Consider the following 24,944-nt stretch of genomic DNA (forward strand, 5'->3'; position numbering starts at 1 on the left):
TTATAATCTGTAATCTCAAAAATAGAAAAATCATGATAGAGTAAGAAATTAGGGACAACATGTACTTCTTACATTTTTTTTTCCCTTTGAACACAAGTAGGCTTCTATCCTGACAGGTCATGATATATATATGTCATAATATGTGCCACCTTAAAGGTATAATACTGGATGTTAAAAAATGCAATAATTACTTAAAAATTATTCCTCAGTTATCTCCATGGGTAGAATAATAAATTACTCAACAAAAAAAGCCACCAATTAACTTTTAAGGTTTAATTTTCTGCAGTAAGTTCAACATCCTTGTATATGTATTTATAAAAATGCCACATATGATATCACTACAACCATAGCCTCTAGCCAACAGGTGATTGGGTGCATTGAAGTTCTGCATAATTAGGAAAATAATATATATTTTTTAATCTGTACGAAGCATTATGACATTTTCAAAATCCACTTGGAAAATCAGCCATTTTAGGTAAACCTATATAGTAGCACTGAATGAATTTTAACTTTACACTGTTATTGAATATGAACCACATGTTTAACTGCCTCTCAAAAATAAACATACTAGCAGAAAGGGATGCTGAATCAATTTTATGAAACATAAGAACTGTGCTCATTATTCTAATAGCTGGCATCACTTTCCTGGTATTTCACATTTACCTTTTAATATAAATGCTGCTTCATAAAATGACTGTCTGGTGAGTTTCACCCAATAGGTGATAAGACTATTCTAAAAGTAAAAATCCTAGATTTCCATGCAATATTTTCTTACTTATTGTTTTGGGTATTAATTTAGTAATTATTACTTCTTGGTAATATAAGGAAACTAATAATGCTTTCATTAAAATGTATTGTTTGTAGGTTCAAATCAAGTTGAAATATAATTTCTACTTTTTCATAATATATCATCAGCATACCATGCAAATACTGCAATGTACCCAAGCATGGAAATAGAAATTTTAAAGAAAAGCAGTGAAGAAAAACACATAAAGTTCCACCTACAGGCATTCCTCTGACTATTTTCGCTGAGTCCTGGAGATGACATGGATATGAGAACTGAACAAGTAAACAGAAGCCCAGTGCTGGTCGAATGGAACCTGCAGTTATTAGGCAGCTCCCCTGATGTGCATCTTCTGGGATGTAGAACAAAGGAATGAAGCTGAGGCCAGAAGCAGGTTCCAGATAAATTGTATTAAGCCTGTTAGTTTTCTGCCGATGGCTTAAACAGACAAATACCAAAATCTACTGCCTCTATGAGAGCCAAATGCAAGCTCTCGGGGCTCTGGTGTGCAAAGATGCATGCACAGATCTGGGGCTATACCAAATGCCGCTCAAAGGCAGGGGGAAGGCTGAAAATATACTAAATTCATCTGAATTTGTCCTCTAGGCACAAAGATGCATTAGCAACATACCAAAAGAGAGAAAAACCCTTGCCATCTGAAAGTATTAAAGGTTAAGGATATAGTTCATTTCAAAACACATAGGTATATTTAAATATCCCCGATTTCATTTTTAACATAGTTTTCATCTGAAGATCCCTTCAAATTTAGCAACACTAACCACTAACCAGTGGCTTGGAATGTGCTATATATATATATTTTTTTTAATAACTGCCTTTTTATTAATTAATTATTATTATTTTAATCCTCACTGAAGGATATTTTTCGATTGATTTTTAGAGAGAATGAAAGAGAGAGGGACAGAGAGAAATATTAATGTCAGAGAAACACATTGATTGGTTGCTTCTTGCATGCGCCCCGACCAGGGCCTGGGTCAGGGAGGAGCCTGCAACCGAGGTGCATGCCTTTGACTGGAATGGAACCTGGGACCTTTCAGTCCGCAGGTCGATGTTCTCTACCCAACGAGCCAAACTGGCTAGAGCTGTGCTATATATTGTTAATAAGTATCTTCAATCATCACAATTCTAAGAGTTACAAATACCTGTAAAGTCTTTTCCTGTTTCAAAATAATATGCTCTAAATCCCACTCCCTCTGGTCCGTTTTGAATGACAGCTTCATCAATCAGCCTCTCTCACTCATCTTCAACTCCTGCCTCTCTACAGTCTCTTTTCCTTTTTCATACAAAGGTACACAAGTTACCCACAAATTCAAAAGAATTCTCTTCAAGATAACCCTTCTCTTCTAACTTCTCTTTGTTCCTTCCCCAAGCCTTAGCTTTTGAAAGCATTGTCTCTACTTCCTTGTTTTTCAAATATTTACTAAATACCAAAGGGCCAAGCACCTAAGGTCACAGTTGCAAATAAGGCAGAATATTCCACTCATTCCCTAATCCTCCTCCATATGGTTCCACCCTGCCTCCACGCACACATACCCATGCTGCTTAAAACTGTTGCCAGTAACATCACCATCACCAGGTAGCTCTTAATTGGCAAATTAAATGACCTTCTTAGACTATATTCACTTTGCCCTCCCCACAATATGAAATGCTTCTTCGACATTTCCTTGAAATGTTCTAGGCCAGTGGTCGGCAAACCGTGGCTTGCGAGCCACATGAGGCTCTCGGGCCCCATGGCATGAGCCACAAAGTTTCAATCGCATTGTACGTGCGCGCCCGCACGTGGTATTTTGTGGAAGAGCCACACTCAAGGGGCTAGTTTGCTGACCACTGTTCTAGGCTTAGTGACAACATACTCTTCCTCTTACCTCTATGGCTGATTATTTTCAACCTCCACTGTAAGCAACCAGTTCTCTCTTTATGCCTGTTGAGTGAATGTTAGTGATTCCTTGATTTCTATCTATTATAATCTTTTTTATTCTGCCTGCTCTCCATGGGCACCTTAATCCCACCTATATGCTGACTACTCCCAAATCTAGTTCAGATCTTTTTCCTAAGATCAAACAGCCCATTGGACACTTATGTCTATAAGGTCCCATTGATAAATTAAATATGCTCAAGACAGAATTCACTCAACAAGAATACTTAGGGAAAACCCCAAAGACTCATTTGACCTCAGAAAATGAATTTAGTAAAGTTGCAGGATATAAGATAAATATATAAAAATATGTTGCATTTTTATATAATAACTTGAGGCCCAGTGCACGAAATTCGTACGTGGGAGGGGTGTCCCTCAGCCCGGCCTGTGCCCTCTTGCAATTGGGACCCCTTGGGTAGAGTCCCTAGGCCTGACTGGCAATCAGGGCCTATTGGGGCTTTCCTTCCCCCAGCTGCTGGCAGCTGGGCCCACCCCCACCACTGCCATTGCTTGTCATCTGTGCAGGGTTGCCGCCCCCCTCGCCACCAGTTGCTTGCCTCTGCAGGTGACAGGCATGGGATGTGATCGCTTGGCTGGCCTGGGCCTCCCTCTGTGGGGCAATCGATCACGGGGCTCCGCAATTGATGGCTCTGCAGAGGGAGGCCCAGCCCACCCGGCCAGAGCTCCGAGATGGATTGCAGTGCTGAGGAAGACCCTGCCCACCCACCACAGCAACACCGGCCAGGCCTCCCTCTTTGGGGTGATCACAGAGCCACCCCTCCCTGCATCGATCATTCCGCTGGCCAGTGGCCTGGGCCTCCCCTATGGGGTGATTGATCGTGAAGCCCTCCCATCGATAGCCCCACAGAGGGTGGCCTGGGTATCCCTCTGTGGGGCAATCATGAGGCGATGGTGGGGCCCCTCCGACCAATTGCATCGCACCTGCCTTGGCTGGCCTGGAGCCAGTGTGTGTCACAGTGTGGTCGTCCAGAAGGTCGTTGGAACGGTCATTCTGCTGTTCAGTCATTTGGTCGATTTGCATATTATGCTTTTATTATTATAGATAACAAACTATTTGAAAGAGGAATTAAGAAAACAATCCCACTTACAATGGCATTAAAAAATATCTAGGAATAGCCCTGGTCAGGTGACTCAGATGGTTGAAGCATGGTCCCACATGCACCAAAAGGTTGTGGGTTTGAATTTTATAACTATGCACTGTTATGGATGGCCACTAGACTTATTGTGGTGATCATTTTGCAGTGTATATAAATATTAAATCATGTTGTACAACTGCTGAAACTAATATAATGTTATATGTCAATTATACCTCAATTAAAAATTAATAGCCAAAAAAGCAATCTTGAGAAAAAAAACAAAAAACGAAGCTGGAGGCATCACACACCCTGATTTCAAACTATATTATAAAGCTATAGTAATTAAAACAGTATGGTATTGGCATAAAAACCAGACAGATCAATGGAACAGAATAGAGAGCACAGAAATAAACCCACACATATGTGGTCAAGTAATTTATGACAAAGGAGCCAAAAGTAATGGGAACAGAATAGTCTCTTCAATAAATGTATTAGGAAAACAAAACATCTACATGCAAAAGAATGAAACTAGACCAAGATCTTATACTATACACAAAAATTTACTCAAAAATAGATTAAAAACTTGCAAGTAACACTGAAACTATAAAATTCCTAGAAGAAAACATAGTTAGTAATCTCTTTCACATCAGTCTTGGTGGTGATATTTTGAATCTGACACCAAAAACAAAGGCAACAAAAGCAAAAATAAACAAGTAAGACTGTATCAAACAAAAAGCTTCTGTGTATGAAATCATCTGCAAAATGAAAAGGCAACCTATTGAGTGAAATAAAATATTTGTAAATTATATATCTGCTAAGGCAGTGGTTCTCAACCTTCTGGCCCTTTAAGTACAGTTCCTCATGTTGTGACCCAACCATAAAATTATTTTCGTTGCTACTTCATAACTGTCATGTTGCTACTGTTATGAATCATAATGTAAATATCTGATATTCAGGATGGTCTTAGGCGACCCCTGTGAAAGGGTCGTTTGACCGCCAAAGAGGTTGCGACCCATAGGTTGAGAACCGCTGTGCTAAGGGGTTATTATGCAAAATATATAAAGAACTCATACAAATCAACAAAACAACAAATAATCCTATTAAATAAGGGACAAAGGCTCTGAATAGACATTTTTCCAAAGGAGACATACAGATGGCCAACAGATACATGAAGAAATGCTTAACCTCACTAATCATCAGGGAAATGCAAACCAAAACCACAGTGATATATCATTTCACAGCTTTTAGGATGGCTATTGTAAAAAATACAAGAAATAACTAGTGTTACAAGAACTGGAAAAAAAGGGAACACTGGGCAATGCTGGTGAAAATGCAAATTAGTACAGCCACTATGAAAAACAAATGGAAGTTCTTAAAAAAATAAAAAATAGAACTATCATATGATCCAGCAATTCCATTTCTGGGTATTTATCCAAAGAAATGAAACACTAACTTGAAAAGATATCTGCACCTCAATATTCAATGCAGAATTATTTACTATAGCCAAGTAATGTAAACAACCTAAGTGTCCACCAATGGATGAATGGACAAAGAATATGTGGTATTATATATACACACATTGGAATATTATTCAGCCACAAAAAAATTAAATCTTGCCATTCGTGAGGCATTTTGCTAAGTGATATAAGTCAGACAGAAAAAACAAATACCATATAATCTTATTTATATGTAGAATCTAAATTTAAAATAGGGGGGGGGGGGTGAGGTTAATGATACAGAGAACAGATTGTTGGTTGCCAGAGAACAGATTGTTGGTTGCCAGGGGGTGGGCAAAATGGGAAAAGGCGTCAAAAGGTAAAATCCTCCACTTATAAAATAAATAAGTCATAAGAATATAATGTACAGCATGATGTTGGTGACTATAGTTAACAATACTATATTGCATATTTGCTAAAAGAGTAAATCTTTAAACTTTTCATTACACACAAAACTTTGTAATTATGTATGGTGATGGATGATAGCATGCGATAATGTGATCATTTTGCAATGTATACAAATATCAAATTATTATGTGTACACTTAAAACTGATATAATGTGGTAGAGCCCTGACTGGTTTGGCTCAGTGGATAGAGCATCGGCCTGCGGACTGAAGGGTCCCAGGTTCGATTTCAGTCAAGGGCATGTACCTTGGTTGCGGGCACATCCCCAGTTGGGGGTGTGCAGGAGGCAGCTGATCAATGTTTCTCTCTCATCAATGTTTCTAGCTCTCTATCCATCTCCCTTCCTCTCTGTAAAAAAATCAATAAAATATATTTAATAAAAAAAACTGATATAATGTTACATGTCAATTATGCCTCAATTTAAAAATAAAAATAAATGCAGCAAAAAGAAAATAACAAAACACTGCTGAAAATTATCAAATATCTAAATAAATGGAGACACAGTCCATGTTCATGAATTGTAAAACTCAATATTGTTAAGATAACAATTCTCCCAAAATTGAGATCTATAGATTCAACACAATCCCTATCAAAATGCCAGCATACTTTTTGGGGGGTAGGAATTAAGAGAAAATTATCCTAAATTTATACAGGAATACAAAAGAGCTAAAATAGACAAAATGATTTTGAATAAGAACAAAGTTGGAGAACTTACACTGGCAATTTTGAAATTTATTAACAAAGCTACAGTAATCAAGGCGTGGTGGTATTGGTAATAAGAAACAAAATCTAGAGTCCAGAAACAAACTCTTACATTATGGCCATTAGTTTCCTGCCAAGTTGCCAAAGCAATCCAGTGAGAGAAAAGATAGTCTTTTCAAAAATTAGTTCTGAACAATATAAGTGAAAAAACAAAACAGAAACAGATTCATGGATATAGAAAACAGACTATTGGGTTGCCAGAGGGGAAGGGTTTGGGTGAAGTGATTGAGAAGTATAGATTGGTACTTACAAAACAGTCATGGGGATGTAAAGTACAGCATAGGAAATCCTATATAATAAAAGCCTAATATGCTAAGTGTCCGGTCGTCTGGTCATCCATTCAATCTATCAAAGTGTAATATGCTGATGATATGCTAAGGCCACTCAACCGCTCACTATGATGTGCACTGACCACCAGGGGGCAGACACTCTGACCAGTAGGTTAGCTTGCTGCTGGGGTCTGGCCAATCAGGATGAACGAGACGGGCTGGACATGCCCTGGAGCCCTCCCACGGTCCCTTTCTGGCTGGCCAACCTCCCACATTCCTCCCCAGCACCAATTATACACCAGTGGAGTCCCTCGGCCTGGCCTGTGCCCTCTTGCAATCTGGGACCCCTCGGGGGATGTCGGAGAGCCGGTTTCGGCCTGATCCCACTCAAGGCAGGAGCTGCCCCCTGGTGGTCAGTGCGCTCGCACAGGGGAGTGCTGCTCAGCCAGAAGCAGGGCTCATGGCTGACGAGCACAGTGTTGGTGGCGGAACCCTCTCCTGCCTCCGTGGCAGCACTAAGGATATCTGACTGCCGTCTTAGGCCTGATCCCCGTGGCCTAAACTGTCAGTCGGACATCCCCTGAGGGCTCCTGGACTGTGAGAGGATGCAGGCTGGACTGAGGGACACCCCCCACCCGAGTGCATGTATTTTATGCACCGGGCCTCTAGGTTAGTCAATAATATTGTAATAACTATGTATGGTGCCAGGTGAGTACTGGTAATATTAGAGGGAATATTTATAAAGTATATAATTGTCTAGCCACTATGTTGTATCCCTGAAACTAATATAAAATAATATTGAATGTAAACTGTAATTGAAAAAAAATAACATAAAATCTGTGGGATGCAGCTAACATAGTGCTTATATAGGAATTCAAAAGAAAAAAAGAGAACCAAGAAAACTGGATATCAGTATGTAAAAAAAAAAACAACCTTAAGATTTACATCACATGAACTCAAAATGGATCATTTAAAAAAAGGATCATATAACTAGATGTAAAGGTAGATGTAAGAGTTAATAACAAGTGTTGACAAGCATGAGGAGAAAGTGCAATCTTCATACATTGCTGGAGAGAATGTACCAGTAAAATGTTACAGCAACTTTGGAAAACAGCTCAGCAGTTTCTTAGAAAGTTAAACATAAACTTATAGAATCTAGAAATTCTAGTCTCAGCTATATAATGAAGAGAAATGGAAACACATATCCAAAAAAAGGCTTGCCTATGAAAATTTATAGCAGCATTATTTACAATAGCTGAAAACTGGAAGCAATCCAAAACGTCCCATCAGCCCTAGCTAGTTTGGCTTAGTGGCTAGAGAGTTGACCTGCGGACTGAAGGGTCCAGGGTTAGATTCCAGTCAAGAGCACACACCTGGGTTGCATGCTTGATCCCCAGTCCTGGTTGGGGCATGTGTGTGAGGCAACCAACCGATGTGTCTCTCACACATTGATGTTTCTCTCTCTCCCTCCCCCACTTCCTTCCACTCTCTCTAAAAATCAATGGAAAAATATCCTCAGGTGAGGATTAACAAAATGTCCATTAAATGGTAAATGGATAAACAAAATGTAGTATACTCATACAATGGAATATTAATTCAGCAACAAAAAATAACAATCTACTAATATATGCCACAACATGAATAAACCTCAAAAATTTAACACTAATTGAAAGAAGCCAGATACAAAAAGACTATTGCATGACTGCATTTATACGAAATGTCTAGAAAAGGCAAATTTATAAAGACATAAACTGATTATTGATTGCCTGGAGCTGGGGATGTAAGTGGGTATTGAATGCAAATGGGCAGAAAGGAATTGCTGTGGGTGATAAAAATGTTCTAATACTAGACTGTGGTGATGGTGACTCTATAAATTTACTAAAAATCACTGAATCATACACTTAAAAATTAATGAATCTTGTGGTATATAAATCAAACCTCAATAAACCTTTTTTTAAAAAGTATTCCTCAATCTAGCTAATACCAAAAAGTTGTGCAATTTTGTGTAATTATTGGGAACTTGCCTGCAGTCATGAATAAACTGACACTTTTACCTCCTCCCGAAAAACCCAGCAGAATTTGCTACCATTCTCTCCTGAACTTTCTCTTTTACCTATATTACATATCCTGGTGAATAAAAAAACTACCCTAGCCAGAATTCTAGGAGTCATTCTTAGACTCCTTGCAACAGTTATTAAAACAGAAATTCCCTTTATTCTAGCTACTTGGTTTGTTGAATCTGTGTCTTTCTCTCCATTCTACCATTGCCTTAGTTCAAATCTTTTTAATAATTCCCCAACTAATCTCTCTTATACTAGACCTGCTCTTTCCAATCTATCTTCTATATGATCCCAGAAAACTTGTTCTAAATTGCAAATGTAATCCTGCCACCCAAAGGGTTTTCTCACCCCTACCCTGTCTCTATGGTCATAACAATATTTTTTAAGTTCTTTTGACCACGTAGTCCACCATGAATAAAAACATTTAACATGCACTTCTAATGTGTATATTTATATATCACATGCATACATGAATTCCTATACTAGTTTATTATATAATATACACAAAACTGAAGTTTAAAGGAATGACATAAAAAAGAAGCCAATAGAAGTTCCAGTTTTTATCTCTACTCCTACTGTTTTGCCTACTCACATGCCTCTTTGGAGACTACTGGCCCAAAGGAAAAAGTCTAATCTCCTTTGCATGACATAGAAGTCTGGTATCTTTTGTTCCCTGCCTACACCTCTACTTTATCCCTCACTACTTCACCCCACACACCATATGCTTTAGCCTTAACTAATTATTTGTAGTTCCCTCACTGAACAAGAAGTTAAAATTTAACTTGTACTCTTGAAATAAAATAAACATCTCTGCATCTCTGCAATTGTTCTTTCCTCTTCCTGAATGTCCTTACTACCTTTTTCAGCCTGGTGAGCAGATCCAGCTTAAATGCCATTGCCTTTCTCTAAAGCAGTGGTTCTCAACCTTCTGGCCCTTTAAGTACAGTTCCTCATGTTGTGAACCAACCATAAAATTATTTTCGTTGCTACTTCATAATTGTAATGTTGCTACTGTTATGAATTGTAATGTAAATATCTGATATGCAGGATGGTCTTAGGCGACCCCTGTGAAAGGGTCATTCGACCGCCAAAGGGGTCGCGACCCACAGGTTGAGAACCGCTGCTCTAAAGAGTAGCTTCTTCCCACCTTAGTGAGCTTATTTCTATTACAATAATTTTACATTGCATTAAAATTATACATTTGCCATTCTGTCCTATAAGCTTTGCCATAGTGCTTTAGATCCTTGATGACAGAGGACAGTTATACTATCCAACCTGAGTCTCCAACACTTAAATATTGTCAAATGCTGACTGAACAGTTTTGCCTTAGATGTTAAGCTAACTCTTGATTTGAACCAATAAACTACCAAGTTTGCCATCTAGATCTGTAACATGTTAAGGGTTGCCCAACCAGCAGTATGCATAATCCATATCCAAGAGTCATCCTAACAATTGAGATTCCTAATGGTCTCAGAACGCTCTAATTCAGATGACCTATTCAATCTTATGACTTCTGTGTTGACTTAAATGTAATCATGATCATCACTGGGAAATGCTCTACCTCTAAGATCTCAAACTGAAATTCCTTTTTTGACCACAAGATCCACCTAAACTTTTTAAGTGTTCACCTTTCTGGTGTATACTATCCCCAGTACTTCATATCTTGCTTATTTTACTGGTCTAGTCAGGCCTGTCCTTTCTTTCCAGCCTTAATTCCATGGCCAATCATTTTAATTTTACTCTCATCAGCATCCAAGATTACCATGCTCTACTAACCCACCATATATGCTCTTCCCATCCCCAGTTCTGTGTTAACAAAGCATATTTGTTTTGGTTTTAATTTCTACTTCTGAGGCAAGTTCTGCAAATGGAGATGATCTTTACTTACAATAGAGTCTCAAAAACTTACTTCCTCCATGTCAACTTTTCCCATATTACCAGCCATCCTTTCCTTCTCTGCGGTCTCAGGTAAAGAGATGTCCCTGGGTCCTCTCCAAGGATAACTGAATAGCACTGCTTTCCATCCTTTCTAGGATCATAATCAACTCCTTAACATCTTTGATTTTACCTTCTCCCCTAGTCCTGACTCTGATTCTCTCTCATTACCTTTTCATTTCTTCCTTTTCACTCATGAGAGAATAGTTAGTTCATGCAGCCTTTATTTTCTACTTTCTCATATACTTCTAATATTCAATCTGGGTTTTCCCTTTACAAATAGCTCTTTCAGGCCACCAATTGCCTATTCACTGTCAAATCCAATGGGATTTCCCCATTCTGTTCTACTTCTTTGCATTATTTGTATCACTGGTAACCATTTTTCCTTTAACCCTTTTCCTCTCTGAGTTTCCTTGTCACTAAATTGTTTTCCCCCTGTTTCTCTGACCCCTCAGGCCTGTTTCCTTCATTGGCACTGCTTTCCAAGCTATGTGATCACACTGTATCAGGCTGGCCTTAGCTGTCTTTTCCCACACACTCCCATGATGATCCACTGGCTGTGACAGTGACAACTCCTAAATCCTAGCATATTTTCACATTGGCAAGTCACAGTTCTGGCACGGCTGAGTGTTTTAATATTAAGGAGGCTATCATGATGGACATCCTCTTATATGATACCACTGGACCCCATGTTGCAAATTTAGCTTTTAGAAACTGCTAATATAGAAACCCACTAAAACACTTTAATTTAAAATATAACCATACTTTTTATTCATGAATTCTCTGAGTATAGGTCCACTGATTTGAAAATTCTTGCATAAGCCACCCATACTGCAGTGAATAAAATTTCCACTCTATTTTTACAAGCAGAGCAGGAATTTAAGAAGTGAAACAATCTGTGTACACAATCTTTTAGGATTTTTCCCCCCAATGTTTTCTAATTCTTAATTATACCCTTTACATCAACATTTAAAGCTACTTACTTATATAAGTCTTCTAAAACAGTCAACTTAGTTTTCTTACAGTTCTCCTTAACACTGAAATGTCATCATTTTACCTGATAATTAAACTACATATCACAATAACCAGTATATATGAGTTCAAGAGCAAACACAACTAACCTGGGTAAGCATTCAATGCAACCAGTGGAAACAAAAATATTTAGATGTACTGATGAGCAGCCCATCAGCCACCAGCAATCAGAATGCTATGGCTGTCAGTATGTTTTATAGAGAAAATAGAGAATGTCAATTAAATTTGGTAAGGCATTTAAGGAAAGGTTAAAGAACAAATCTGCATATTAAAACCATATTAAGATAGAAACCTTAGATATTCTTTTTTTTTAAATTAAATCTTTATTGTTCAGATTCCTACAGTTGTTCCTCTTTTCCCCACCATAGCTCCTCTCCACCCGTTTCCCACCCCAACCTCTGCCCTCACCCGCCCCACTGTCCTCATCCATAGGTGCACGATTTTTGTTCGTGCACCTCTTCCCGAATCCCCCACACCCCTTTCCCCCCCAAGAATAGTCAGTCCACTCCCTTTCTATGCCCCTGATTCTATTATAATCACCAGTTTATTCTGTTCATCAGATTATTTATTCACTTGATTTTTAGATTTACTTGTTGATAGATATGTATTTGTTGTTCATAATTTGTATCTTTACCTTGTTCTTCTTCTTCCTGTTCTTAAAGGATACCTTTCAGCATTTCATAATACTGGTTTAGTGGTGATGAATTCCTTTAGCTTTTTCTTATCTGTGAAGCTCTTTATCTGACCTTCAATTCTGAATGATAGCTTTGCTGGATAAAAGTAATCTTGGTTGTAGGTTCTTGGCATTCATCACTTTGAATATTTCTTGCCACTCCCTTCTGGCCTGCAGAGTTTCTGTTGAGAAATCAGCTGACAGTCGTATGGGTACTCCCTTGTAGGTAACTGACTGTCTTTCTCTTGCTGCTTTTAAGATTCTCTCTTTGTCTTTTGCTTTGGCATTCTAATTATGTTATGTCTTGGTGTGGTCCTCTTTGGATTCCTTTTGTTTGGGGTTCTCTGTGCTTCCTGGACTTGTAAGTCTATTTCTTTCACCAGGTGGGGGAAGTTTTCTGTCATTATTTCTTCAAATAGGTTTTCAATATATTGCTCTCTCTCTTCTTCTGGCACCCCCATAATTCGGATGTTGGTACGCTTGAAGTTGTCCCAGAGGCTCCTTACACTATCTTCGTATTTTTGGATTCTTTTTTCATTTTGCTTTTCCGGTTGGGTGTTTTTTGCTTCTTCATATTTCAAATCTTTGACTTTATTCTTGCGATCCTCTTATCTGCTGTTGGGAGTCTGTATAATATTCTTTATTTCAGTCAGTGTATGCTTAATTTCTACTTGGTCCTTTATCACAACCTCGAGGGTCTCATTAGATTTCTTGAGGGTCTCATTAAGTTTATTGGCGGTTTCTAGAAAATTCTTGAAAAACCTTAAAAGTGTGGTTTTGAACTCTATATCCAGTAGTTTGCTTTCCTCCATTTCTGTCATTTGTGTCCTGTTTCTTTGTATCCGCATTTTTTTATGCTTCGCTGTGTCGACAGAGTGGCTTTCTGTGCTAGGTGTCCTATAGGGCCCAGTGGCTCAGCCTCCCCAGTTACCTGAGGTAGACACATTTGGTGCACCCCCTTGTGGTCTTTGTGCACAGTCTTGTTATAGTTAAGCCTTGATTGTTATAGGTAACACTGGGAGGGATTGACCTCCAGGCCAATTGGCTGTGAGAATCAGCTGTGTCTGCAGTGGGAGAACTTCTGTGCTGGAGACACCCCTCCGGGGCAAGACTTGCTTCAATGGGGCTTTGGTGGTCACTGAGTCTGCCCCCTGAGTGTGTCCTTTATGGATCCGAAGAGCTGCAATCTGGATGGTTCCACTCTGACCTCCGGGCACACTGGCTCCTGGATCTCTAAGGAGGTGCTAATCTAGCCTTTGCCTGAGGCTACCCAGCAGGAGTCAGCTGTGACACAATGCAAGTTGCCCTGAGGCCTTGGGCCAGCTGCAGTTTGTTAGGTAATTATCAGATTGCAAAGGGCCAGGCCTTTCATATGCAAAAGCCACCAGCTTGGGCGGGGCGGGGTCCCAGGGGATCAACAGGGTGGAGTGAGCAGTTATGGCTGCTCTCAGTCCTGCCCTCAGAGGCCCTGCTTCTCAGTGTCCTGGCAATTGCTGCAAGCACCTCCGAGAGAAAGGTGCCAGACAGTCCAGTTTCTCCCGTATGAGTCTGGGTCCCCAGAGACTCGCCCGGAACTGGAGCTCAGAGCTTGAGACTCCCTCCCAATTGAAAAGGACAACCGTGTCCTCAGCCACCAGCCCTCTCCGCATGTGCCTCTGTACCTCTGTATTTTACTCCCACACCGCACCTCCTCTGAGTCTCGGTATGCTTTACTCTTTCCTTCTAGTTGTAGAATTTCCACTCAGCCAGCCTTCCTGTGGTTCTGGATGATGTCCATTCCGTCTTTTAGTTGTATTTTTGAAGTTGTTGTGGGAGGCAGCAATTTCCGGTGTTTACCTATGCTGCCATCTTGGTTTCTCCGAAAGCTTAGATATTCTTACTTTTACCTCTTTTCAATGGCACAATATTTCTAGACTTACACTTAAAATCTTAAGAGTGATTTTAAGATTTACACATGGACAGTCTATTTTAAAAGTGAAAGTGGAAAATGATGAATAATCCCTAAATAATAGATATGTCTATTCATGGCCAATTTCACATGTCTTTAAGGAGTGTGAAAAGCTTCCAGGCATACCTAGGGATATGCAGGCTCCATTCCAGACGACTGCAACAAAGTGAGTCACAGAAACTTTTTGGTTTCCCAGTACATATAAAAGTTGTGTTCACTATACTGTAGTTTAGTAAGTGTGCAATAGCATTATGTCTAAGGGAATAACGTATATATCTATTTAAAAATACTTTTAAATACTTTTACTGCTAAAAAAAATGTTAACTGTCATCTAAGTGTTCAACAGGTTGTAATCATTTTGCTGATGGAGGGTCTTTCCCCAATAACTGATTTCTGCTGACTGATCAAAAATCACCGTAACAATTATAATAATAATGAAAACGCTTGAAATATTGTGAGAATTACCAAAATGTGACAGAGACATGAAGTGAGACAATGTTGAAAAATTGGCATCAATAGACTTGTTCAACACAAGGTTGTCACAAACCTTCAATTCGTAAAAAACGGAGTATCTTCTAAATGCTATAAAGTTAAGCACAATATGGGAGAACATATTTGCCAATGTTACATTCAATAAGGGTGTAATCTCCAAAATTTATAGGGAACTCATACAACTTAACAAAAGGAATACAAACAATCTAATAAAAAAAAATGGGCAAAGGACCTAAATAGACACTTTTCAAAAGTGGACATACAGAAGGCTGAGAGACATATGAAAACATTCTCAAAGTCACTAATCATCCAAGAGATGCAACTCAAAACAACAATGAGATACTATCTCACACCTGTCAGAATGGCTATCATCAACAAATCAACAAATGACAAGTGCTGCCGAGGATGTGGAGAAAAAGGAACCCTCTTGCACTGCTGGTGGGAATGCAGACTGGTGCAGCCACTGTGGAAAACAGTATTGAGTTTCCTCAAAAAATTAAAAATGGAACTCCTGCCCTAACCGGTTTGGCTCAGCGGATAGAGCATGAGCCTGTGGACTGAAAGGTCCCAGGTTCGATTCCGGTCAAGGGCATGTACCTTGGTTGTGGGCACATCCCCAGTTTGGGGTGTGCAGGAAGCAGCTGACCGATGTTTCTCTCTCATCGATGTTTCTAACTCTCTATCCCTCTCCCTTCCTCTCTGTAAAAAATCAATACAATATATTAAAAAAATAAAAAATAAAAATGGAACTCCCATTTGACCCAGTAATACCACTTCGAGGAATATATCCCAAGAAACTAGAAACACCAATCAAAAAAAGACATATGCACCCCTATGTTCATAGCAGCACAATTTACGATAGCTAAGATTTGGAAACAGCCTAAGTGCCCATCAGCAGATGAGTGGATTAAAAAACTGTGGTACATCTACACAATGGAATACTATGCTGCTATAAAAAAGAAAGAACTCTTCCCATTTGCAACAGCATGGATGGACCTGCAAAGCATTATGCCAAGCGAAATAAGCCAGTCAGAGAAAGATAAATATCACATGATCTCACTCATTTGTGGAATATAATGAACAACATAAACTGATGAACAAAAATAGATCCAGAGACACAGAAGCATCAAACAGACCATCAAACCTCAGAGGGAAGGCAGGGGAAGGTGGCAGGCAGGGGGTAAGAGATCAACCAAAGGACTTGTATGCATGCGTATGAGCATAACCAATGGACACAGATAGTAGGGGGGTGAGGGCATGTGCTAGGGGGTGGGAGTGGCTGGGGAGAAGTAATGGGGGAAAAAGAAGACATATGTAATACTTTCAACAATAAAGAATTTTTAAACAGTGACGCACAATAAAACAAGGAACCCTCATACATTTATTCTACATGTACTTATAATAATGGAATTCCTTCTCTATTGAAAATAAAAAATGAAGACTTTTAGGATTCTACCCTCCTTTTTCTATTGTCTATTATACAAGTAAATATTACTAAAAAAATTTTTTTTAAATATATTTTATTGATTTTTTTACAGAGAGGAAGGGAGAGAGATAGAGAGTTAGAAACATCGGTGAGAGAGAAACATCGATCAGCTGCCTCCTGCACATCTCCTACTGGGGATGTGCCCGCAACCCAGGTACATGCCCCTGACCAGAATCGAACCTGGGACCCCTCAGTCCGCAGGCTGGCGCTCTATCCACTGAGCCAAACCGGTTTCGGCAAATTTTAAAGGAATAAAAATATTTGAGGAATATAGCAATATTTGAGGAACACAGAAAACCTTTCTGCTATGAGTATTAACCAAACAAACAAACATCAACTAGTTTCCATAATGTTGTAGAGATTTGCTACATGTGGCACAAGTGAAAGGCAAACTTGATGCATTAACTTCAATGGAAGATAGAAGGAAGAATCTAGAACTTGGTGGATGATACTGACCTATATTATTACTTTGAGGGTTCCTAATTTTGAATTTTTGTCTCCAAAAGTTAGTTTTTCACCACAGAAAAACGCTTTCAAACACAACTACAAATTGAATAAAACAACTGAAGGAAGTAATATCTATTGTTTTCCTGAACCCTATTATAAAGGAAAAATAAAAGCAAAGGCAACGATGTTCAAAAATAAACTGTTAAAATTTGTTTGAATTTTTCCCTTTTCTACATAATGTCTTAGAAGAGCAGTTAAATTTCTTATTTTATTATATGCTACTTATGCTTTTAAAAATTAGCAAGATACTCAAGAGGAAAGAATTTTTAATGAATATTGACTCCAAAAAACTTAGTTATGATACAATAATCAATTTATAGTTTGTTCAAACTTGAGAATTTTAATTGGCCTCTGGGTAGGTTGGATGTACTGTTATATGTTGTACAAAATTAGGGATGTATGTATAAATAAGATATATCACCATAAATTGAATTATTCTGCCAGGTAATACAGTATGTAATACTAAAAAAAAAAAAAAAAAAAAAAAAGGATGCCTCAGTACTGAGACATTTTTGCATAACTAGTGCCCCTGCTTGTCTCTTAATATTAACTTGATTTTTTTTCTTCTCCTAATGCTATATAAGAAGATTGTAGCTGACTAAAAGAAAGAATGAGAGGGAAAGACCATTTTATGAGGATTTCAAATCTTATTCCAAATCACTGATAAAAAAATAATGTACATGAGTCATGGCTCAAAAATTGATTAAGAATAATGACAGCCATGATAATACATTATATCACATGATCATTTAACATTCCCTCAACACACTGGCCATGAACTTAATCATATATTATAACTGTAGGCAGTTAAATAGAAATCTAGCCAAAGCAAGTCTGTTCAATTATAGTCATAGCAGAAATAAGCCTTTATACCTTTTATCTTGAGGGTTAGTCATTTTTTCTAAACATCCAATCAGATCACACACATAAACAATTCAACTATAAATGTATAGTGGAAAATCCTTAATCATTCAGTAAATCAAAAGGTCAATACTAGCTTATATGTGAAATATAATTGAAATGAGTCTCTCTGAGAACAGTGCTTTCACTACTGAATTGCTAATGAGCAGCTGAAAAACAGTGAATTGGAAGGGCTTTGGGCTACTGAGAAAGTCTGTGGCTTTCCCTATTTTTCACTAGTGTTTCTCTATGCCTTGTAAGAGTCAACATGACCAAGAATTATTCAATGCTCTACCTTCAGAAGTTTCCTAAAATTAAAAAGCAATGCTGAATGCTTTTAGCATCTCAGAATATAGTTCATCAGAGCTTCTAATTTTATAGATTAAAAAAACAGCCTGAAAAACATTAAGAGACTTATCCCAAATTTCAAGACAGTGGCATAATGGGACCCAGTACTGGGTACCTCTCAGCAGGTTCAAATAACTGTGGGTCAATTGCAGAAGCAAAGCTCTATCTCTCACCACACTCTGTCCTTGTGGTCCAGAGTTTATATAACAGAAAACAGAATCTTTTAAAATTATGACTCTCAGCAACCTCAAAGTTAGCACTGTACCATCCTAACATATCTATATCCTACCTAATAAAAGAGTAATATGCAAATTAGCCATAACTCTGCAACAAGATGGCAATGCCCACAGCCAATAAGGGGGAATATGCAAATTGACTGTCACTCCATGACAAAGATGGTGGCAGCTGGGCTGGGACGCTTGCGGGGGGCCTCTGGGCCTGCTTCATCGCTGCTGCTGTGGGGGCCGGAGGAGCAGAGACACAAGCCTGCAAGGGGGCCCGGCACCCAGCAGCTCCAAGCCCCGCAGTCGCAGCAGCGCTGGGGCCGCTGGGGCTGGAGGAGCAGAGACACAAGCCTGTAGGGGGGCCCAAAACCCAGCATTCCCAACCCTGCGGCTGCAGTGGCGCTGGGGCCACTGGGGCCGCAGCAGAGACACAAACCCACAGGAAACCTATGGAAAGGGACATAAACTATCATAACTTTATCTCCCTTTCCACAAGATGAGAAAACTGACCCTGATTTATGGCCCACACCTTTCTACAAGCACAGGGTATGTCATGACCACTCCCAGGAAGGTCTGGTCAGAATACTATCTCCAGGGAATATCGCTACTGTGGCAAATCATCCAAGAGAGGAAACAAGCTTTTGTTGGGCTTATTCTGAAGGTCAGAGAACATGCCACCCCAACATATGCCGTGTTGTTATATTGATGATCTTGAACTGAAGATGCTTGAAAAACAGCAAATGCAAGGAGAGGCTTTCACTGAAGTCTCCTGATCTGCCTAAAATCGGTCCCCCAAAAGGAGCTTAAATGTCATAGGTCCCCTCGATGGGAAAAGTGTCATCAGCCAGCAAAGACTGACTCCTGTCACAGGACAGGAGACTAGAAGTTGACATCACATTCAAACTTTGTTACAAACTATCTTCCCCATTCACCTTTCCTAAAAATCATTTACTCTCCTCTAAGAGGCCTACATCTCCCATCCCCTTTCCCTAGGAAGAAGGTATTTAAATCTGGATTCTAAGCTACCTTGGGGAGTTATTCATTTTTTCCTGGGATCTCCCACATATACACAAGGTACACATGTTAATGAGCTTTTGTTTTTCTCTTGGTAATCTGTCTTTCATTACAAGGGCCTCCGCTAAGAACTCAGAGGGTATTTTTTCTCCTCCATAATTCTATTTTGGGAAATCAAGTCCTGGGCTGAGGGGAGGGAAGCTTCTAGGGGGAAATCAATGATATTGGCATTAAAGTAGGACAGAGGGCACACACATGGTTGCTGGTGGGAGTTTAAAGTGGTTCAACATTTTTGGAGGATGATTTGGCAAAATCAATAGAAATGTTCAAGGTACATCCAAGAGTCATCTTTCAGGAATCTCATCTGCTGAGATAAAGCACGAGTGCATAAGCCCTGGTCAGAACCCAGGATGCTATTGCAGGTTCCCCTTCCATGATAGGAAAACCTGCTAACAACCTTCATTTTTTAGGACAAGGTGGCATCTAGACTAATAAAAGGGTAATATGCTAATTAGACTGAACATATTCTGGATGACCTTCCAGAAATCCTTTCAGACAAAGCCATGGTGGCAGGGCTGAGGCAGAGGTGGTTAGAGGCAATCAGGCAGGCAGGGGAGAGCAGTTAGGGGGAGCAGGCCAGCAGGGAAGAGCAGTTAGGGGGATCAGGCCGCCAGGGGAGAGCAGTTATGGGGATCAGGCCAGCAGTCAGGTGAGCAGTTAGGAGCCAGCAGTCCTGAGAGGTCCCGGATTAGAGAGGGTGCAGGCCAGGCTGAGGTACCCCCCATTCCCGTGCACAAATTTTGTGCACTGAGCTTCTAGTATATATATATATATATATATATATATATATATATATATATAGAGAGAGAGAGAGAGAGAGAGAGAGAGAGAGAGAGAGAGAGAGAGAGAGCGCCTAATATGCAAACTTTCCCCACGGGAGTTCGACAGGGAGACTGATCACTCACTATGACGTGCGCTGACCACCAGGGGGCAGCGCGGAATGAAGGGAGGCCCTGGCTGGCAGCCGGTCCTGATTGGCCCTGATCACCCGTCAGGCCTAGGGACCCTACCCATGCAGGAATTTCGTTCATTGGGCCTCTAGTTACTTATAATGGTCATTAGTAGCAACTCTCACTTGGTACATGTATTACAGCTAAACAATATCAAAATCATTTGTGATTAAATAAAACTGACAAACCAGTATTAAGCAAACTTTTTTTGATGTAAACTGATTTAAAGAAAAAGGAATGAGTTCGTTCATCATCATTAAGAAAGAACATCTGACATCAATTAAGTCTCATTTACTTTAAAGTGAAGAATTAAACACAAAATTACCTTTGAAGGTTTCAAGTTCCTTCCTGTAGAAAATAAAAAAGAAAACGTAAATTTAAAATGATCTAGTCCCAATGAAAACTGCTCTTAGATTATAATAAAAATGTATGTACTTTAAATGCCCAGAGTGATATCGCTGGATGCTTACATATCAATGCTTTACTGTAATTACCAATACAATTAGCCTAAATCTACTATTTTCAGTTTTTCTATTACACGATTAATTGCTCAAAAAAATTCTGCCAAAATTTAAAATACTGAAATACTTATAAGAAAACACAGAGCATTTTAATGCCAGCTATGACCATCTTGTAGATATAATAATCAACTTAAAAGAGCACTTAATTGTCCCTCCATTAATAAACTTTAAATAACAGAGTTTTAAGACCTCTAATTAAAAATTATCCAGAATAGGGGCAGTTATTCCTCATTTAAATAAAAGGGGAAGCAAGTATCAAAATACGGAGGTCCCTCGCTCATCCTGACACAAAAGGGCCAAGCCTCCAGGAAATCCTGTGCTTGGCAATTTTGTCAGTGTCAATTAAGGACACTGAAATACAGTTTCCTGGGGAAATGTAAAGCGAGAGCAAACAGATGAAGGAACACAAAACAAAACATTTTTTTTTACAAAGAAGTTGACGCAAGTTATTTCCAGGTTTTCCTTCATAAAATTTTAATTCCATTTTTCTTATTATTAGTACTAATAAAAAGTAATTTTGAGGAGGTAACTTTACTTAGTAAAGGCTTGTTATCCCACTCAAAATATGAAACATTTTTCTTTTATTTGCACTCTAGATTTTGCTAAAAATTTAGAGATATTTCAAATCAGTATTTCACACTTCTAATTACAATACCGCTCATGTTCCAAAATAGTTGACTATAATTAACAGCTGGCAGGGAGGACTGGCATGCTGCCGCCCCCTGCAAGGCCAAACAGATAATATTCTTGTAACAGCCTAATGGAGGTTCTTAATCAGATGGTCATCTCACTTCTCTTTTTCTAGAAATACTGACTCTTCATAATACTGCTCCAGCATCAAGTTCATTAAGTAAAAGAATGTTATTTTCAATCCCATCTTTTCAAAAACATATGCAATTGTTTCCCTTTAGCTAATAGTCCAACTTAATTCTTAAAAGATTAGGTAAAAAATAAATAGGCCTAAAATCCACTTAATATTCCAATAATGGGATGAACACTGAAATACCTAACAGAAAGGCAACATGAATCATTAAGAGAACATCTTGAAAAGATATCTTCAATTTACTTCTTAGGAGCAATTCCCTAAGGTCACTGATGGGTGGAAAAGATGATATCACTCAGGCTAATATTGTAATGAGTAATTCTTTTTTCTATAACCACAATCATATATATATATATATATATATATATATATAGAGAGAGAGAGAGAGAGAGAGAGAGAGAGAGAGAGAGAAAGAGAGAAAGAGAGAGAGAGAGAGAGAGAGAGAGAGAGAAGGAAGAAGGGAGAGCGAGAGAGAGAGATAGAAACATCAGCGATGAGAAAGAATCATTGATTGGTTGCCTCCTGCACACCCCATACTGGGGATTGAGTCCACAATCCAGGCATATGCCCTGACAGGGAATCGAACCATGATCTTCTGGTTCATAGGTTGACACTCAACCACTGAGCCACACTGGTTGGGTTATGACCACAAACTTTACAGACCTTCTGCTTTCCTTCTCTTAGAATATGTAGCAGTGAGCAAGATTTCTAAAAGGCACTTCCCATTTTAAAAAGCTAAAACTCAGAGTAATAATTCTACAAACACCGTTCTTCCCCCACCCCCAAATATCAGCAACCATAAACAAAGAACCCAGTGTAGTGTATTAATGAGTAGCCAGTTGTGGAAAGCTGCTTTTTATTTGATATCATGCTCACCTTTCCTTCTGGCTGCCTCATCAAAATCAGTGGGAAGCTGCTACTGAGCAAAGAGGAGGGCCTAGCAGAAGGCTTTTTCTTGACATTCTCTGTTTACAGAATATCATGACCCACGACTGTTTGTAAAGTGTACAAGAAACTTTACTTCAGGCAGTAAATCATATCTGTGTTCAATTCCGAAAAACAAAGCTTGGCTGAGGTCATGGTGGCACAGGTAATTGTGGTTTAAGTAAAAATCAGTATTATGAAACCTTTATAGAACTGATAAGTAAAGCAGTAGCACTAAAAGCCTTGAAATTTACTAATATTTAAGGAAGACCCCACCACTTGTTAGCGGTAATAGGTATTTGGAAATATATAAGAGGCAAGAGAAGGGAGGGGAAGGCATGTCAAGCAGAGGTGAAAGTGACAGTGTGGAGGAGAAACAATGCTGGTTATATTTAAGAAACAGCAAATTCTTCAAAACATCAGGATCAATGAAGAGAAGGTAGTGGGAGGTAAGGTTAAAAAGGTAGAGGGTTCTGACTGCCAGGCTAAAAGGATACGGTTTTATTTTTAGCAGGATAATAACATGAGCAATGCTGTTTTAGGAAGAATACCTGGTATTCTAGTTGTGATGGATATATGTATTGACAAGGGAGATAATAAAAGCAGGGAGTACTTTGGAAACAATTAGAGGAGTTTGAAGAAGAGCTAATTGGTTCCTGGGAAGAGCAACTCACGTGGCAGTGGCAATGGCAACGAAAAGAAGGAGTCCAATTTGAAAAATGCTGTGGAGAAGACGCAACAGCCCATGGCAACTAATTACATGGGGCTCAGTGGAGGAAGAAGACAACTACATTAACCATGAGGATTCTAGCTGGATAACTGGAAGGAAAGTGAATTAATAATAGAAAACTTAGGGAGAAGAACAGATTTTGGAGGGCCATCATGAGTTCAGTTTGGGATTTGATAATCTGGAAAGTTGGAAACCTAAGGCTGGTGATGCTGAAAGACATAACTTCCATCTGTGTAGCCTACTCAAATATTTAGCTCCTACAGATTTCCACTCCTCACCTCCTATTCAGTCATGAACCTATTCCAGTTTAACTTCCAGACCACACCATTGCACTTTCAAGGTCACCAATAATCATCATGTTGCCAATGCAATGATCACTTCTTTTCATTCGATCCATCAGGCAGCACATGACCAATTGGCAATTCCCTGAGAAAGCTTCCTGTTTTTTTCTCCTGCTTCCTCCATTTCTCAGTGAGCTTCTCCGCCTCTTCCAGACCACTGAATGCTGGAGCACTCCAAGTTTGGCGTTGGGCCCTCTTCTCTCCTGAACTTACATTTTCTCACAAGGCAATTTCATCTTGCTAATTAGTCCTAAATACCATATATATGCTACCGACTTCCTGATTTATATTTTTGTCTTGATCTCTTGTTTGAGCGCCAGATTCATATGCAACTGCCTATTTGATAGCTCTACTCAAAAGTGGAATAGGCTTCTCAAACAACATCTGCAAAACAGAGCCTATTCTTCCTCCAGTCCCCTCATCTCAACTAATGGCATTCCTGAGTTCCTCAAGCTTTGGTTTATCCTTCTCCCTCCTTCACATCTAAATCCTGCCAATTCTATCTCAAAACATATCCTGAATTCATCCAATTCTTTCCATCATCACTGTTATCAACATTGTATAAATATCCATTTTCTTATACCAAATTTAATCTTTGAGTTCAATCATCCATTCAACAAAAAAATTATTACTCCTAATACACTAGGAATAATGTGAAGAACAGTAGTAGGAAGAATGCTGGGTTTGGGATGTACACATTCCATCACCTCAAGGAAATTTAGTGTGAGAGAGAAGTAAAGCAACAATTTGAAATTGATGTAACAGGTTAATGCTCTGGTAATGACATGCTGAGAATTTTCTAGGAATGAAGAGAAAGGAGAAACTCATACACTTTGGTTTGATAGGAAAGGCTTCTTGGAGAAGCAAAAATTGCACTGAGTTTTTGCAGCAAAGTAAAACTGATGATGATGAGATGATAGGTAACATTTATTAAGAATATGACAGATATTTTATTCTTAACCGTGTATATCATACTCTCAGTAACCAAATGAAAAAAACATAGGAAAGCAGGAGTTTTAAGTATTGGTTACTCTCCAAATCCTATATAATAAAAGGCTAATATGCAAATCGACTGAATGGCAGAATGACTGGTCACCATGGTGCACACTGACTATGCTCAAAGCAGGAGCTGCCACCTGGTGGTCAGTGTGCTCCCACAGGGGAAGCGCCGCTCAGCCAGAAGCCAGGCTCACTGCTGGCAAGTACAGTGGCAGTGGCAGGAGCCTACT

At 39.1% G+C, this 24,944-nt stretch overlaps 1 protein-coding gene across 3 annotated transcripts in view; it reads right to left on the reverse strand.

Annotated features, from left to right (window-relative positions):
• The window catches only part of DTNBP1 (dystrobrevin binding protein 1), a 151,664-nt gene that overhangs the window by 56,615 nt on the left and 70,105 nt on the right, over positions 1 to 24,944 (reverse strand). For all 3 annotated transcript variants that reach the window (XM_059688685.1, XM_059688684.1, XM_059688686.1), the window contains exon 7: positions 20,702 to 20,724. In XM_059688685.1, the coding sequence (XP_059544668.1) occupies positions 20,702 to 20,724 (23 nt within the window). The remainder of the gene's footprint in view (positions 1 to 20,701; positions 20,725 to 24,944) is intronic.

Source organism: Myotis daubentonii, chromosome 3 (assembly GCF_963259705.1).
Source record: "Myotis daubentonii chromosome 3, mMyoDau2.1, whole genome shotgun sequence".
Lineage (NCBI taxonomy): Eukaryota > Metazoa > Chordata > Mammalia > Chiroptera > Vespertilionidae > Myotis > Myotis daubentonii.